Source organism: Arachis hypogaea, chromosome 9, assembly GCF_003086295.3.
Source record: "Arachis hypogaea cultivar Tifrunner chromosome 9, arahy.Tifrunner.gnm2.J5K5, whole genome shotgun sequence".
Taxonomy (NCBI): domain Eukaryota; kingdom Viridiplantae; phylum Streptophyta; class Magnoliopsida; order Fabales; family Fabaceae; genus Arachis; species Arachis hypogaea.
The window spans coordinates 117,683,929-117,702,984 of record NC_092044.1 but is presented as its reverse complement, the minus strand read 5'-3'; the positions used below and the strand labels follow the sequence as shown (position 1 = coordinate 117,702,984).

At 31.4% G+C, this 19,056-nt stretch overlaps 2 protein-coding genes across 3 annotated transcripts; both read right to left on the bottom strand.

The window, feature by feature from the left end:
* Positions 1-2,773: 2,773 nt before the first annotated feature.
* Positions 2,774-7,171, bottom strand: LOC112712511 (uncharacterized). Of its 2 annotated transcripts, none has more exons than XM_025765414.3 (10): positions 6,769-7,171; positions 5,957-5,998; positions 5,674-5,847; positions 5,441-5,583; positions 5,218-5,365; positions 5,033-5,116; positions 4,772-4,917; positions 3,753-3,811; positions 3,380-3,470; positions 2,774-3,260 (listed from the first exon to the last, which is right to left on the bottom strand). In XM_025765414.3, the coding sequence occupies exons 1-10, from the start codon at positions 6,899-6,901 to the stop codon at positions 3,039-3,041; spliced, it is 1,242 nt and encodes a 413-aa protein (XP_025621199.1). In that variant the 5' UTR covers positions 6,902-7,171; the 3' UTR covers positions 2,774-3,038. The 2 variants fall into 2 exon arrangements, with proteins under 2 accessions (XP_025621199.1, XP_025621200.1); XM_025765415.3 differs by having other exon boundaries at positions 3,753-3,783; positions 6,769-7,117.
* A 4,110-nt stretch (positions 7,172-11,281) lies between these two features.
* Positions 11,282-16,885, bottom strand: LOC112712510 (somatic embryogenesis receptor kinase 2). The gene is made up of 11 exons (XM_025765413.3): positions 16,046-16,885; positions 15,031-15,163; positions 14,843-14,914; positions 14,478-14,621; positions 14,059-14,130; positions 13,893-13,964; positions 13,691-13,803; positions 13,423-13,554; positions 13,000-13,341; positions 12,128-12,522; positions 11,282-11,989 (listed from the first exon to the last, which is right to left on the bottom strand). The coding sequence occupies exons 1-11, from the start codon at positions 16,128-16,130 to the stop codon at positions 11,675-11,677; spliced, it is 1,875 nt and encodes a 624-aa protein (XP_025621198.1). The 5' UTR covers positions 16,131-16,885; the 3' UTR covers positions 11,282-11,674.
* Between the last annotated feature and the right edge of the window lie 2,171 nt (positions 16,886-19,056).

The following is a 19,056-nucleotide window of genomic DNA, read 5'->3' as shown; positions in this document are numbered from 1 at the left end:
ATCTTGAACAAAATATAAAAGGCAATTTATTTTATCCTCAAACATTTTTATATTGAAAAATATATTTTCTAGAGTACAAACTAATTTATTTTGTTTATTTTAAATGATTTCATGTCTATCCAAACATAAAAGAAACAAACAAATAATTTCTTTATTAAGACGATTCCTATTTTCTGAAAATAATGGAACGTAATCAAACACAAAATTTGAGTTCACTGTTTGGTATAATACTCAAATCTTTCATTTTAAATAAGCATTTGATAAGTCTAGCGCGGTGCAGTCATATAGTAGTAGTATTGTTCTGTGCATTTTGGGTAATTTTTTTGATATGAGGTTGACATGTGAGTTATGCTGAGTTATGGAATATTGGAGAAATATACACGTTTGTGACGGTTTTTAATTTTTTGTTTTATTGGGAAGAAATCGGACCGTCCGATTTCATTGTAGAGAGAGAGGGACACAAATTGGATGGTCCGATTTGTGTGGAGTAGAATTTCGTGGATACTGAAGTCGGACTCAAAATTTTCTGCTAGTACACAAATTGAACCTAGAATTTTTGGTTAGTACACAAATCGAACTCAAGATTTTCTGCCAATACACAAATCAGACTCAAGATTTTCAGTACTTCTAATCGGACGGTCCGATTTGTCTTGCGCAGTCCTCATATCCTGGTAAAACACCATATACCTTTATAATTTTGTTATACACTAACATTCTCTCCGTATTAAAATTAAAAAGTTTGTGCATTTTCAATTAGAAGAAAATACCCAATTTTTTTTTTCTCTTTGATCGTATTGGAAAATGGTCTTCAATTTTTACGGTTGGAAATTCAGCAACAATGACTATACTATATAGTGTATCCACAGGGAAAAGAATAAAAAGAAAAAGGAGATATGAAATTTTATGTGCCGACAAAAAGTTAATATATCTAAATATGATTTGTCTATACAAAATATCTCTTAGATTACCCTTGATTTGTTTTCTCTTCAAGAGTGGAGCACTTTCTGGAGCTCAAATCCTGAAGCACCAATCAACTTAAAATTTAGTGCCTACGACATAGAATCATTTGACATTTGACAATCTCCCAAACGCACTCAAATGTGGTTTAGTTAAATGTCAAGAAGACTATCTCGTCTAAGTGGGAAATTTCATTTGTTCAATGCTCTTGCAAATTGTAAAATTTGTTGTTTTGGGGTTGGGCACACCATGTCCAACTTGCCTATATTAAATTTAAATTAATGTCACGTTGCTAAGTTCAATGCATGTTGCCCGCCTTTTACACTTTGTTGGATATAGAAAAAAAATAACAAAAAAAGAAAATAAAAAAATGAAAGGAAAAAAAAAATTATTTGTATATTATTTGGATGAAAAGAAAATAGAGAGAATTTTTTTTTGGTTTGAATAAAAAAGAAAGTAAAAATAAAAAAATTATAATAGTATAAAATTATATTAATATTTTTATAATAAAATAAAGTATAAATATTTTTATTTATTTATGTTTTATTGTATTTTATAAATATTATAAAATATTATAATTTTATATATTTGATTTAAATTATTTTTCTAATACATAAATAAATAATATTTAAATATGAATATATTATAATAATATATTAAAACTATTAAAACTAAATTTATATTAATTATTATTAATAATAACATAACTATGGGTAATCTTGTAAATACACAAAAAATAATATTTTTTTATTTTCTTGCTTGTAGTGAATAATTTTTTTTTTTTTTTGGTGAGACCCACACAATTATTTTTTTTTTATATCCAAATTCTTTTTTTTCTCTTATTTTTCCTTAAACCAAACATAGTATTAGGATATCATTCTTGTTTCCAATTTTCTTTTATAGCTCTATGCCTTTTTCTACGGCTCATTGTCCTTTCCCTTGTCACTTTCAACTTCAAGTTTCAATTGGGAGAATGCTAGAGTACCAATATTTTTAATATAAAAATGATACATTAATTAATAGACTTAAATAAAAATAATAATGACCTAATACTTTTTTTTGATATTTTAGATTTGAAATCATTAAAAGGGTAACGAGTTTGTTTAACACTTAACAATAGTTTATATTGGTTAAATGAATATGTTCATTGACAATGAAATAGATATATAAAGAAAATAATAAAAAAAAGTGGGTTAAAGTTGAAAGATAAATAAAGAGTAATAATAACAGTTAAAAAAGGAATACATGCGGCTGCTTGGAGTAATCGTTAGTAATTAATAGAGTTGGATAATCAGACAACCAATTGGCTAATGATAACGAATTCTTAATTTAATAGTCTCAAGAATAAAAAACAATACGTCTTTTTCATTATAAAGGACAACTTTATTTATTTTTGAAAGTTGAAAGGACACTATTTATAAAGCTTAGCAACGTCCCTATATACTGTAAAGTATAATTAAAGTTATGCGAGAAACTCAGAATATTCGGGAATTTGGATAAAGTGGAAATTAAATTGGTACACTCATCATAAGCCCAGTAGTCAGGGTCCACAAACTTCTATTTGGGCCAATTAGATTTTATAATCAGCCAAGCTAATCTTGAGAGGATGCCCAAAAACAAAGTTTAAGGTGGTTAAAAAATCATCTTTCCTCCACGTTGACCAAAAATTGCAAGAATCCTTTTCCGTTAGAATTTGTCGCCGGAAGTATATTGGAAATTCCTTGGTACATTCCATAGTTTTCTTGAGTTTACTTTGAAAATTTCAGCTACTTACTCTTTGTTCAAAACCAAATTGTAGAAGAATTCAACTCCTAAATTTCTAGAACAAAATTAATATCTTACAATCCTTTCAAAAGCTATGTTTACTTTAGGATTGAACTCCAAAATTTTAGGATTGCTTTATCTTTTGAACTGGTAGCTTTTTCAAACCATAGGCTACACAACTGTAAATATTTAATTTAAGCAACAACTTTTAACTCCTACCATAAACAATAATAAGTAAAAATCTTTCCTTTAAAATAAATCCCGCCCCAACAAATAAACGGGCAGGCTGGCCGAGAGGGGGATTTGCTTGATGATTACTACAAACTGCCAAGCTCAAAGACACGAGCTGTTCCATCGTATGAAGCTGAAACAAGGTACTTGTTATCAGCAGACACACAAAGAGCATAAATGGCATTTGAATGCCCCCGGAATGTGGTTGTGCATTCACCGGACCGGCTATCCCATAATCTTACATTTCCATCCGAGCATCCAGTGGCCAAATTTGAAGCATCAAGCCACGCCAAACATGTCACTCCACCCTGTTCACATGGTGAGGTTCCTTCTATCAGACATACAGTCAAAGTATAGCTGCAAACAGAGCTTGGTTTGTTCCTAGATATGCGAGTTTGCATTTGCACAAAGCAGAATTCATACAAACCTCATGGTTACAAGTGGAACGGGATAAGGAATGTTCTACATCCCAGATGACAAGTTTTTTATCCAATCCCCCAATTGCAGCCCAGGAATCACTACCACAATTCAATGGAGCAAGTTACTTTATGGTTATATGGCGAGTGACAACATCAACCAGCACATCAGATATTTATAAGATGGAATTATGTCAAAAAAACTGCTTTACTCAGAAACTAAGTCAAGCCACTTTGCTTTGGTTCATGGAATTATTTAATGATCACAGATTTTATTTTATATGTAAACAATAATTCTGTCTAGAGTGAGGTATTGTTCTCTAAACTAATTCCAATCATGCAGCAAAGCACAAACACGGGCCATGAAAGGTTAATAGTACATACCTTGGTGAAAAGCCAACACATTCAATGGACCCTGAATGAGAAATCGGGGTATTAATAACCTGTCAACCACAATACTCATGCTTCTTAGAGAGCTTGCAGAAAACTGAATTTAAATGCTTAAACTCCTTAAACAAAGAATTAAAAATTAATAATTACGAAAAAAAAATGCAGTTGCAGAGACAAACAGAACAATGGATAAATATTGAAAGTGTTTGGGTTTGAGTCATACACAATTACACCATTACTACAGGGCTATTATGCAAGGACATAGGTTTACGAAGAACTATACTTTTACCAAAGCCAAATATAGTTGGATCAAAGATTTTCTAACTCTCATCATCTTGCTAGTTGCTAGGGAAGAGAATCACCAAGCCACATTTCTAATAAATAAATTTCCATGAACAAATCCACCAAATAGTTAAAATCTCATATATCTGAGCATAACACAACATGCCAATCTTGAGCCATACAGGGGATTAGCTAGCAGATAGCTACCAATTGATGTCGAATAGAGCATTGCTTAGACTGACCTTGCTATTGTGAAAACATAATTTCAAGTAAATTAACTAATAATTGTGAGGAACTGCTCTTGCTCAATTCTCTTTGAGAGACCATGTTTTCACAAGCTGGCTCCCATTAGCTGTTGAGAGACCATATGACTCCATGGGCCAACAGTATTCCCTCAAAAGCTTCCTATCCACTCAAATCATTTTAAGTGACATCAGAGATTATCATTCTTTGGATGAAGGTATTTGGAATCAATAATTGGATAAGACGAATTTATGATGAAATTTTACTTTGAGCAACTATTAGCTCAGTGGAGTTAAGTAGCATCTCAAATTTATAAAATTGAAACCACATGAAGAAAGTTTTAAAAACATTACTTTATTATGACATGGCCAAAAGATTTATCTAATTAGTGAGAAATCAAAAACCAAGACAAAGACACAGAAGAAGACAAGTTGAATGATGAAAACAGTGTACGGTTATCAAACACAATGAAACCTAATGATATATACCTTCCCAGTAGAGATATTCACAATATGAGCAGATCCAGATCCATACTTGGAACTGGAATCGGGATTGGCACCGGAACCGGTAAGGGCAAGGGTTGATGATGAACTTATTGACAAGCATGTTAGTCCCTCAGCATGATACGGGTGTCCTGTAAATCATAGTTTACAAGGCTAAGCAAAGATAAAAGCTAAAAGCCAAAGAAGCACGCTGAAGAGAAGACAAAGAGAGGGGGGGGGGGGGGGGGAGGGTTCAGATTTACATACCCCGCACCACATGAATGCTTTCTCCACTTTTTGGATTCCAGATTCTCAAAGTTGCGTCCTCTGAACCGGTACATATTATTTTCCCTAAGGCACCAAGTAAAACAATATTGAAACTTTTAAAACACAGCATAACATTAATATGAACTTATAGAAGAAAATGCGCTAAGAACAAAAGAAGGTCTCACCATCAGGAGTAAAATCACCACAGGTCACACTAGCACCATGACCAACAAACATATTAGCAAAAGCAGCTCTTTCAGCATTCCACATCCAAACAGTGGAATCCTCTGAACCAGCTAAGAGTATGTGTCCTCTCGGATGCCACCTAAGCCACTGAAAGATATCATATCGAATGAATTTTTGTAATAACACAGAATAACAAGCAACAAAAAGAACAACCTCTTTTACCTCAATTCCCCCTCTAGGACCCTCCAGTGTGCCTTTCAGATTTCCCAAAACATCCCATACTTGAACAATTCCACCTAAACATCCCGAAGCAAGAAACTGTCCATCGTGGCTAAAAGCTAAACTAGATACAGAATCCTTATGACCTGTTTAGAATTAACATGAAAAAACAAACTAGACATCAGCACCACAATCTCAAGCTTCACACAAATATGTTTCTAGTGCGATGGAAATACCCTTTAGCTCAGAATACCAAACTTCATCGCCAATATTCCAGAGAAATCCTCTGTCATCTTGACCCCCTGTTGCCACCAATGTTGCATCGCTTGGGCTGCAAGCAGCTGAGTACAACTCCCGAATCTTGTGCTCTGTTGAATCGCTTGGTCTGCATGCAGCTGAGTACAACTCCTCTGCACAGGAATTTAATTAAAATAAATAAAAAAGTGCACACACACACACAATTACCATAAATTGTATACAATAGAATAATCACATTCAAAATCTAGTTAGAAATGTTACCATTATGACGAATGAACGTATGCACAGAATCCTCGACGTCAACTGTGAAATTTTCAGATAATATCATTCAGCAAACACACAAACAAACTTAAATGCAAGGAAATTAGAATTAGGTTCAAGGTAATCAAAGTCAAGAATTCTGCGACACTTGTGGAGATAAGAATTGTAAACTCTTTACGGGTAAAACCACGAACTCAACTTGGGAACTACATTTTTGTATTCTAAAGACATTTTACATTATTGGTTTGTATCAAAATTATTCTAAGTAGTATTTTTCAACTTCTAACCAAAAAATATATAGTGTATAGAGTTCCGCCATTTCTCGTAAGGCCTGATCCTTGAAAAAAATAATTTAAAGTTCATTCTGTGTGTCTTCTTGAATATCATATATAGGGAACTGAGAATGGTTAGTTAGTATATCAATAATAGCAGGTGTGGCGTAAATCAGGGAGAAATTTGTCTAAAAAAAATCATTTAATTTTATTTCAAATTGTAACACATTCTTCTAACCCTAAGATAACTCTAACCAAGTGGTTTTTAAAGTTAAAATGGAAAAATTGCAATGGCGCCGAAAGAGATGATTTAAATGTGATTATTTCATAGTATAAGAACAAATTAGGAGGCAGTTAGTGGTATAAAACGCATTATTGTTAAAGAAGATTGTAGAGTGGGCATGCAAAGCAAAAGTCAATGTTATGGATGGTGAAGCAAACAAGCCATTCTATGAACCTTGTACGGTAGGGGCAGTATAAATGTATAGTGTACAAGTTAACTCGAGAATTCAATAAAGTTGATAAGGCGGAAGGTGATACCGGAATGTTCGGAATCAGAATATTGGTCATCATAAGCATCTGGAAGGTCTTCGTCGTCTATGGAAACTTCATCCAGAATGTCACACTCATCAATGACAAACTCATGGTTGCCATCATCGTCGGCTGCATTCATTTTGTGGCACAATTTGTAAATTGACGACAAGGAGAGACGATGTATGCGTAGTTGTGTATGCACTAGTGCACTACAGAGCCACTGAAGCCACCCACAACATCAAAATTCCAGCATTCTAACCAACACTGCAAAATAAACAATCAAACATTCAAACCTCAGCTGTGGTGTGAGTTCGGTGTGACTGTGCCCTAAACCCCTGATCCAGTAATTGGGTTCAACCGGGCCGGAACGAATGACTTAGCCTTAAATTAAACCTAACCCATTTGAATTAACAGGATCACTCATAAACCAGATTAATTATAGTCCAGACTAACCGGATCTCGTCGATTTTTTCGGACAGAACCGGCCCATTCATCCTTCAAAGATTATTTATTCTTCAAATTAGCCCTCAAATAATTTTTTTACTCATATTAGTCCTGAAAAATAAAATATAAGTCAAATTGGTCATTCCATTCATTAAATGATAATGTGTCACGTTAAGTGCTACGTATCATGATGATATGGTAGGTTAATGCCATGTGTCACGAGATAATTGATTGATGTGTCAGATCAGTAACTTCTAGCACGCCACGCGTCACTTGACATGTAAAAAAGCCCAGACGTAAGTCATTTTCACCCCTAAAATTTTAAAAATTAATCAAATTAGTTTCTATATAAATTTCTTTTATTTTTTTTCATAATATTAAATTTAAAATATTTTTTGATAGTATATTTTTTTTAGACCTTAATAAACAAAATTCTCTTTATAAAAATAATTAAATTATTATAAAGTTATTTTATCATTTGTATTTGGATGGAAACTCAGGTGCAGTTGACTTCACATGAAGTTGATAACCTAGAGTCATTAGATGATTTGACTGATTTGACTAAATTTTCATCTAACGGCCCTTAACTAACAACTTCATGTGAAGTCAACTGTACCTGAGTTTTCACCTTTAAAATTATACATTTTCAAATTATAATTTTTTTATAGTAAAATTTTTTTATTTGAACGAGTTTATCAAATTATTGTTGATTATATATATAAAAATTTAATATTTTAAATTTCACTAAATAATATAGTAGTCATTTTAAAATTTAAATCTTTTAAATTTTTTAAAATTATCATTTTATTATTATTTAATTTATATGGTAGAACTCATTAATTGAAAGTTTGATTTGAGAGATCACTTGTTGAATCTTAATATTTTAATATAGTTTTTTTTTAAATAATTATTATATTTATTTAGTGAGATCTAAAATATTAAAATATTTAAAATAACTACTATATTTAACTAGTTTTAATATTTTAGATTTTACTAAATAAATATAGTAGTTATTTTAAATGTATTAATCTTTTAGATTTCACTAAATAAATATAGTAGTTATTTTTAAAAAAAACTATATTAAAATATTAAGATTCAACAAGTGATTCCACAAATCAATTTTTTAATTGTTGAGTTCTACCTTATAAATTAAATAAGAATAAAAATTATAATTTTAAAAAATTTAAAAGAATTAAATTTTAAAATGACTACTATATTATTTACTGAGATTTAAAATATTAAAATTTTAAATATATAATCAACAATAATTTGATAAACTCGTTTAAATAAAAAAATTTCACTATAAAATAATTACAATTTTAAAATACAAATAACAAAATAACTTTATAATAATTTAATTATTTTTATTATTTGTTGTAAAGAAAATTTTGTTTATTAAGGTCTAAAAAATAATATTAAAATTAGGACTATAAAAAATATTTAAAATTTAATATGATGAAGAAAAAATAAAAGAAATTTATATAAGGACTAATTTTATTAGTTTTTAAAATTTTAGGGATGAAAATGACTTGTGTCTGAATTTTCAAATATTATTTTGATTATAAATAATTTTTTTACATGTCAAGTGATACATGGCATGCTAGGTGTCATTGACCTGACACGTCAACCAATCATCTTGTGACACGTGGTATTAACCTACCACGTCATAATGCCACGTAACACTTAACGTGATATATCACCATCTAACTAACAGAAGGACCAATTTGACTTATGTTTTATTTTTCAAGAACTAATATAACTAAACAAATTATTTGAGGACTAATTTGAAGAATAGATGATCTTTTAGGGACAGAGAAAGTAGTGCTAGATTTTCATATCATGTTTGTGGTTAAAATAGAGGATCGAAAATTATTCTATATATATACACTAAAATCTTCATTTATAAGTTACATATATAAACGAAAAGGGTAAATGAGTCTATTGAAGATGGTAATTTTTCATCTTATTGTTTTGTCGATTTTTAACAAATCGATAGACGATAGTGGTTCGATTCTAATAGTCTGGGAGCAAAATTAATTCTTCTGTATGAGTACCAATTTTTTAGAAATACAACAAAGCGTCTTCGATTAGACAAGTTTTGACAATAAAAAATAAAATAAAATCGTAAAGATTGATAAGTACAATTCAAAAATTAAAATTTTTAAAACAGAACAATCAAATAGATGACAAAAAGAAAAATTTGCTTGAAAAATTAAAAGAAAAGTAATAACAATAATTCAAATTAGGTGCAGAAAAATGAAATGAGCACGAAAGAACAAATAAAGAACACTTGAAGAATAAACTTAATTGAAATGTTAAGTTTTACAGAAAAGAAAATGAATTAAAGAGGAAAGTGGAAGGAATCCTACAGAAAATATAACTCGATTGCAAACTCAGGAAATCGATGAGATGTGAGAATGCGTAGAGTGTTTTTTTTTGTTCTGAATGAAAGTTCCAACCCCTATCCACTAAGATTTCCTAGTATTTATAGGCTAATCTTACATAACTGATCACTAATTCATAATTAATTACAATTTAATTTTGGCATCTTCAAATTTGAAGTACCTTTTCTATTGGTAACCGTTCCTGCTGCATAATTGTTGACATTCTCCATAATTTTCTCGTGCAATAAAAACTATTAACTTCTCACTTCTGCAATTAATTCATTAGCACTTTTCGAAGACCTTACTCAACTCTTCGAATCGAAACCTTCTGTTCGATTTATTTCACTCGATAACATCATAATTGAAATTCATATCAACACCATATTTTTTCCGATTAACACTTATATACTGAAATGTAACATGTTAGGCTTGATAAAAAAGAATGTTGGGCGACTTGTTTATTCAAAGGGACAAAATGCCACATCAAAGCTTTAAATAGAAACATATAATATAAAAGAAGCATGCACATATCGAAAAGAATCACGAATTATTTGACTTTAACTTTTCAATTTGACTATTTTACTCATTGATTATGTTTTATGGCCTGACTTTTAAAAAAGCATTTTACTTTTTTAAAGCAAGAATATCACCGATTTCATAATGAGCTGAAGAAATACAAAAGTAGTGAAATTAAAGAAAATAAATGCCAACAGCAATAAGTGGTAATTATTTATTGAAAATGATGCAATTTCAATTTTAAATAATAAAAGAAAAGATTAAATGTCAAGGATCTAACTGACTAACTGGAAGTTAAATAGAGTTTACAAAGAAGCAGAGAGAAAATAATAATGGAATTATACACAATCAGTTCTACTTCAATGAGATATACCTTAATTAAAAAAAAATCAATTTATATACCTCTAGATTTTGGGATACATAGTTATGAATTGATTTTTTTAATCCAATTATTCCTAGTGAAATGTTTTATTTAACTATTTTAATAATGATGACCCTTGTTTACTGACTATTGCCGGCTAATTTTTTTGGATATTACAATTAGAAGAGTGTAATACATTAATATTACACTAATTTGATGTAATGCATTGATATGGGAGTTTTTAATGTTATAATAAATCGTGACTTACGATTTCAAAAAGATAAAAAAATTTGTGAAAATGAGACTAACGATTTCAAGTAAAACAAATTTTTTTTTTCAGAATTTCTACAACCATAAAATCGTTACTCTCATTTTCTAAGTTGATTTTAGCCATTGATTGTTGATCCAAAGCTTTCTAATTATTGTTCCTCTTCACTCAAATCGTTGGTAACGATTTTAAACAAATCGACACTAAACCAAATCGACACTAAACCAATTATGAGTCCCATAGTTAGGCATTACACACCCAAAACTTCATTTATACGTATTACACAACTGTAATGAACATATCAAAAATAATTAGCGACTATTGCCATAGTTCAGTTGACAAATATTATTTATTAATAGTCTAATTTAATTTCTGATTACGCATTAATAGCCTGGTAATAATAAAACAGACATGTCCAAATTACAATTTATCATTTTCATTAACCAGTCCAATTAGTTATAATCCCAATTTAACCGCATTTATTATGCGTTGTTAGCAAGAACTAGTCTAGGTAAAACATTGAATGCCAGACTCATAAGACTGAGATTAAATAAAAGTAAAATGTGTAAATTGGGCAAGTGTGAAAGATGGTTGTACAAAAAAGATTAAGCTTTGATTGTTTCATCTAAAAGAGAAAAGAAAAATCATCACTTCATCAAAACTGCATTAGATGATACAGATATTGCAACTTGACAAAGTGAACCTCCTATGCACAAATGTAAAATGAATATAATGCAAGTGACTTACATGAAGATGTAATCAGAGGATATGGTACTTCCAAAGGAACCAAAAAGAAAAAGAGAAGGAAAAAATAATAATAATAATACTAATAATAATAATAAAAGTAAAAAAGTGAGGAAAACTTTTATAGTTAAAAAATAAGTCATAAATAATTCCATTTTTTTTTTTTACTTCTCAAACTTAAGTACTATGCTAAGGTCACCTTGGACCAGATAACTCCACTGCATGTAGATTCTCAGTAGAGTCAACTATCCAATCAGAATTAGGATGAGGAGCAAGTTCCACTTCCTGCCGGAGAACTTCCACTTTTTGCCACTCATCCCATCTTTCCGCCAAGCCATCGCCTTCAAGCATTCGCACCACTTCCGACATCTTCGGCCGGTCCATTGGGGAGCCTTGTGTGCAGAGCAGCGCGACTTGGATTAACTGCTCTACCTCGGCTTCTATGTAATTGTTATGTAGATCAGGATCAACCAACATTTCAAGCTTTTTCTCCTTCAGAAGCCCTTTTACCTATTAACATGTTCAGGGAATTGTGATCAGATGGATGTAAAGGTAACTTAACCTAATTGATGAAATTTCACCCCCCCCCCCAAAATCCCCCATTTAGAGATCAATTCTCAACCACAATTAATAAAACCCTAAACATACCCAATCAAGAAGCATAACATCATCATCATTTGCAAGTCGAGCAAGGTCAAAAGCTCTTTGTCCGGTAATAAGCTCCAGAAGCATGATTCCATAGCCAAAAACATCGGTTTTCTCTGAAGATTTACCGGTAGATAGGTACTCCGGAGCTATATGTCCAATTGTGCCCCGTACGGCAGTTGTCACATGGGTGTCCTTGTAATCCATGAGTTTTGCCAGTCCAAAGTCCCCAACGACAGCCTCAAACTCCTCATCCAATAATATATTTGCAGCTTTCACATCACGATGAATAATCTTTGGATCACAGTGATCGTGCAAATACGAAAGGCCCCTTGCTGATCCCAAAGCAATTCTTTTCCTTGTTGGCCAATCTAGTGGTTCTTGATGTGCAGGACGCTCTGTAGGATAACGAAGACACAAGATAAGAAAAAGAACCGAAGCTGTTGAGTTTCAAACACAAGAAAAACCTCAAGATTTGGTATCTAGAAGTTCCTTTGAAACCGTAGCTACTGAAACTAAACCTGGCAAAACAATCTTATAATGCTTGTTCTCATTTTTCACCACTATCTTTCTTTTGTCCAAATCATTATTGTTCCCCACCCCCCCCCCAAAAAAAAAACAAAAAAACAAAAAAAAACCCAAATCAGAAAAAAAACTTCCCATAAAGAGGAATGAAAGGAAGCAACCCATGGAAAGGGAATAATTGTTGAAACTCTGTACAACCCAAACTGAGAAGATTATAATCAATTCATTGGCATCTCCATGAAATGACAAGTCACTGTCTTGCAACCCAATATAAGAGAAGGATTTAATTTTTATTGCTTACATGTTTAGTGGATTCTAGAACACTAGAGAGAAAAATGCAAAGTAATTACCTCTTAAGCATGAGGCAACACTTCCGTTAGCCATGTAAGGATAAACAAGTAGCCTTTCTGTCGGTGTCATACAAAATCCACGTAAACGTAGGAGATTTCTATGCACAGCCATGCTGATCATCTCTACTTCAGTTTGAAACTGAAGCTCCCCACCAGGTGTGCGTTCCTCTTTCAATCTTTTCACAGCGACCAATGAACCATCTGCCAGACGTCCTTTGTACACCTTACCAAATCCTCCTCTCCCGAGAATGTTCTTATTGCTGAAACTGTCTGTCGCAACTTGCAGTTCACGTAGTGAGAACCTCTTAAGTTGCCCAAGATGGACCTCGGGATCCTCCTCAGCTACAAATATATTAGGTAAGTGAAACTCTATCCTTGAACCAAGTTAAACCATTTGTAGTTTGTTCAACTAGGATTGCTCACCAGGCACATCGAAGAAAAATTCTTGCGGCTTTCTTCGACGCCACCATGCAAATGCAATTGCAGGAGCAGCAAATAATAGAGCAGCGCCAGCAGCAACTCCTCCGGCTATTGCCCCAGTGGCACTACCACCTCCTGCAATTAGAAACGGAGGAAGGTTAATAGAAACCATGTGGATGAAACAGATCTTAAACAATTTGAAGGGATGCCAAGTGCACAAATAACATTGTCACCGAAAGAAACAAAACTTCGAATCAGTAAATAAGGATACCAGGGGCAGAAATTGGGGGAGGAGGCACAAAAGGGGGAGGAGGCGAAAATGGAGGAGAGCCTGGACAAGGATGTCCAGTGACTGGTCCACATAGACCCAAGTTGTTGGCAAAACTGCAAGCAAGAAATACCCCAACAAGAAAAAAGAATTACAAAATAGAATCATTTTGAGTGCAACAATAGTTCAAAGTTCAGTGCAAAACCTGATGGGAGTGAATAATGAGAAGGAGCCATTATCAGGAACCACACCAGACAGATGGTTATTAGACAAATCCCTACATTTTGATGTGCAAATTGAGAACAATATGTCGGCATTTTATACAATATGAAAAAGGAAATATGCTTCAGATTTGGAGATGAAGCACTTACAGAACTTGAAGAGATGAAATATTAGTCAGTGACATTGGAATAGGTCCCGTCAAGCTGTTGTTGTTAAGCCGGCTATCCTTAGACAAATGTATCAAGGAAACAGTATTAAGAACTATCCAGATACCAAAAATGATAGGAACACTAACAGATATTGACAGGCACCATGCCACCATGTCATGCTTTGACCATTCAAATCACCACAAAGTTATATTGTTATCTTTTCCCACTTTGGTTCACTTGATAATTTATTTTAAGGATTCATGTTAAAAATGGAAGACAGGTAACTAGCCATGTACTAGCACAAATGACATTAGTATGTATGCTTCAGTCTGTTGATGTCAGTAATACTGAAATCTAAGGATCTTGAAGAATGTTCACAAATTCACAAGATGGGTAAAGAAGCATAGAAGTATACTCACAGAAACCGCAATTTCGACAACTTTCCCAATGAATCAGGGATAGGGCCAGTGAAACTATTTAGGTACAGATCCAAGCTCACCAAGTTAGTAAGATTCCCCAGGTCACTTGGAATAGGGCCAGTAATGTTATTGCTGTAAAGTTCCCTGTCATGCAAAATAAGATGACTGAATCAGTATACTATAAAAAAGCATCTCACGATAATTTTATAATATTTTATGACGGTTCCATCAATCAAGCTGTCAGGCAAGAAAGTACAACCCAGTTGTAATTAGAGGTAAGTTGGGAACGACCTCCATTTTCTTCAAGGTTTCAAATACATATGTAAAAATAGATTAAGGCATTGATGTTTTGAGGCATAACATACAAATACTGCAAATTCTTGAGTTGACCAAGTTGTGTAACAAGTTGACCAGACAAACCAGCATTTCCAAGATCACTGAAATCATGACAAGGGAAAAAAAAATAGAAAGGAACATTAGAAGAAGTCTTGCATAAGGTTTCGCATACAGAATGACTATCTATAAAACAGATATTGACAAACAAGCAGCTTACACTCTTATGACACTGTTATCATTGTTGCATGTTACATGAAACCATGTGCAAGGATTCACAAGTGTGGGATCCCAACTTTGCAAAACATTGTTAGGATCCTGTAAATTTGTCCTCAGACTATGTAAAGCATCGCCTGTTTCAAAATGCAAGAACAAACAATTAGGTCCTGTATCAAGATAAAGCTATTACACAATGCACCAAGCTAACTGGGGCAAAAGGCTTCAAGCACCAAAACAAAAGTAGAAAAAGAAATGAAGATAATCACCAATAAGAGTACATTTGGTTAGAAGGTAAAAAGTGGGGGTCAACATGAAAATTTTCACCCCATTTTTCCCCTCCAACCAAACACACCCTAAAAGAAGTATGTAAATCAATGCATGATGATATCTTTTAGCTCAACTACCTAACAGATAAATAAACACATGAATAACTGCCTAAAACTTAAAAAATTATTTCATCTGAAAGGTTGTTTTGGCTAAGGGATTTATGCAGCGAAACGGCAGTGAATTTAATCGGAAGAGACTCTAGCAAAGGCAATTCTATGGCTAAAATTATTATTATCAAATTAGTAATCATTTCCATTGCCTGGTTTGAATTGCAGAATAGTCAGCAAGAAGACATTGTATTAAAAAAAGTACCACATAAGTCAAGATGTTGAAAATCTCTTAGGACTTAAGACTGTAAATAAATTATTCCATATGATCAAACTCTAACAATCCTTCCACAACCCTCAAAAACAAAGAAATAAAATGATTAAAAAATTAGACGAAGAAGCTATTCATGGTTGAAACACAGAGCTATGATGGAACTAGGTGCTAAAAGGGAAATCACAGGAACCCCGTTTAACCCAACCTCATCAAAATCCCAGGAAGCAAAAGGCAAACTCCCAAACAAGCATGAAATCACTTAATCTCTACTGCACAAAAAAAAAATTACAACACAGTAAAAGGGAAGTCCTAAATGTATGAATCAGCTGCAAAGATGAGAATTTGGTTTTGGTTTCACAGAAACAAACCTTCCATGTTAGCAGAAATGAGCCATAGTGGATGAACCAACAAGAACCACAAGATGAAAGCTAAAGCCCAGAACTTTCTCTCCATCTCAACTATGTAACCAACAATAGCAACAGCGAGAACAACCTCAGATCCAAACAACACCTCACAACCCGACACACCATCACAGAGAAACCCCCTTCCTCCTCCTCCTCCTCCTCCGCCACCACCACCACCAGAATAAGAAAAGAACAATGACCCAAAACCCTAAGTCCCAAATCTCACATGCAAGGAGCCCAAATCTCCAGCATTACCACCCACCACACCACAGTACAACACACCCCAAAACCCGATCTCATCAAAGTACACACTTTTTGGAGTAACCCAGAAACCCCAACTAAACCAAAAAAAAAAAAACAGAAAAATGAAACAAAAAAACCAAACTTTACTAAAACAAAATGAAAATCATGACATTATATCCCCCACCTTTTTCTTCTTTTTCTCTCCACTTTCCTCTCCCAGTTAAAAAAATAAAAATACAAAAAAAATCTTTATTTTTCCAAGTTTTATTTTTTCCTTCACTTGCTCTATTCTATAGCTAGCTAGCTAGCTTGTGAGGAACACACACAGACACTGAGCCACTCACACTCTTTCTCTTTCTTTCTCTATCAGCTGGTGTGTGTGAGAGAGAGAGAGAGTTAGAATTGTTATTTTAAGGGAAAAAAAAAAAAAACTTGAGTGAGGCGTGCACAGAGAGAGAGAGGGTGCCCGAACGGTGCTGACCGGTGCCCGAGCGCAGTCAAAAAAAAGAGAGAGAAAGATGTGGTGGAAAGTGACGTGACCCTAACATGGCAAGGGAGGGCAGCTAAACCCCGTTTCTGGTCAAATTTCAAGTGAGTTTTGTGGGTCCCACCCTCCCCCTTTTCTTTTTGGGGTGCTGCCATCTCACTCTTATTTCCATAATCCCCCTTCCTCCCTCTTCTAAGTTCTATCTACACTTTTAATTAATATTACTTACTTCCTATTAATTCATAACCTAATCCTATTATTTAATTGATAACTTAATCCTATTGTTTTCATTATTAATGAATACGGAAGATATTAACATGTATAATCATATCAACACTAATATATTAGATTTCATCGGAATTTTACAATTAAGTGTGCTTAGACAAAATTAGTGAGTATATATTAATATATTAATACTTTATTATTTTAATAACTTAAAAATAACAATAAGATTATCAAATTAGAAGTAAAATTATTTACTCCCCTTGTAAAAAATGTTATTATATATTAAAAATAATTATTAAATTAATTATTATATATATTATTTTATATATTTACAATATATTTTATATGAATTGTTAATTTAATAATTTATTTTTAATATAAACTTAGTATAATCGTAGTTAATAGAATATTTCTACATGTAATAATAATAAACTGGCTTCCTTTAACATTTAGTTAGAAGTTTATTTTTTTTATAAAAATTTAATTTTGATATATTATCAGTGTATGTATTTACTTACATAATGTCATATTATAAAAATAATTATTAATTTATTATTCGTATAAATAATCATTTAAAAAATAGATATAATTATATAATTATATAAAATATTTTACACTATAAACACATTAAAATTAAACATTTCTTTGTAATATATACAAAATGGCAACAATAAACATCTTTTAGGCAACTATTAAAAAGAGCATATAGTATGTCCTTCATTCTATTCGAATTTTATTTTACTTTAATTTTTATATTTTTATCTTTTATATTTTATTTTTAATGTCTAATTTTATTCTATTTTCAAAACTAGATACAATGTTACAACCTAATAAACGTATGAGAATTTGTATTTGCAGAAAGGGGTTATTATTAATTAAAATTTATACTTTAATTTGTAAATACTTTTATAGATAACTATAGTGGATGCATACCACAGTTTATCAAAAATTTTAAGTTTATTGTTTTAAAATGAATATTAATTCAGGGGTTATCGTTTTTCCTTCTTTTGTGATTGAATTTCTTATCTGATATTTATTCCAAAAAATATAAATGTCTATTTTTTTTATCCACATTTATTTTTTTATTTTTTTAATAAAATTTTATTTTATAATTTTTACCAAAAAAAGTTGGTATAATATGATTAAAGATTAATTTATAGGCTCAAAAAGATAATAATATATTAAAAAAATTAGCTTTACATCCAAATATTTTTGTTAATTAAATTTAATTAAATTAATCAAAATTCAACAAAATTTACTCAAAAAAATGCATATAAGTTGTGCCTCTTTTTTGTTCTTTGTCTTTTTTTTTTGCGTGTTTTTTTGTCGTTCTTCTATTATTGTCATATTCTTTCATCTCTTTCTCTTTCTAATATTATTCTAGTATTTTTTATTTTTTATTCTCTTTTTCTTATTTTTATTCTTTTAAGAGGATAAAAATAAAAAAAAAATAAATTATAAAAATATAAAACAAGAAGGAGAAGAAAAAAAAAAAGAAGAATAATGTTGAACAATATAAAAGTTTTAAATTTGTAAATTTTATCAAAAAAATAATACCAAAATTTTTTAACTTGATATAGAAAATTTTTGAATTTTTTACACCTAAAATTTTTAACAATGATATATGAAGTTATCAAAAACAAAAATAGCACTGAAAAATTTTCAACTATGATACTAAAATTTTTTTAACATATCTTTTTTTTCGTATTTTATCTTTTTTTTTCTCCTAAGTTTCAACATGTTCTTCTTCTTTTTTTTCAAACTTTGTTATTAATACAAATTTTTTTATCTTCTTATATTTTACTTAAAAAAAGGAAGAATTTTTATCTAAACGAATTTGTTTTTTTTTTTTGGTGACTAAACGAATAAATAAATAAATTAAGAAGACAAATAAGAATAAGAAAATTTTATAAAAAGAAGAAGAAAAAAACAATACTGATGATAATTACAACAATGATGATAATAATAAAAGAGGAGAAGAAAGAGGATGAAAAAAAGAAAAAAATCAAATAAATAAATA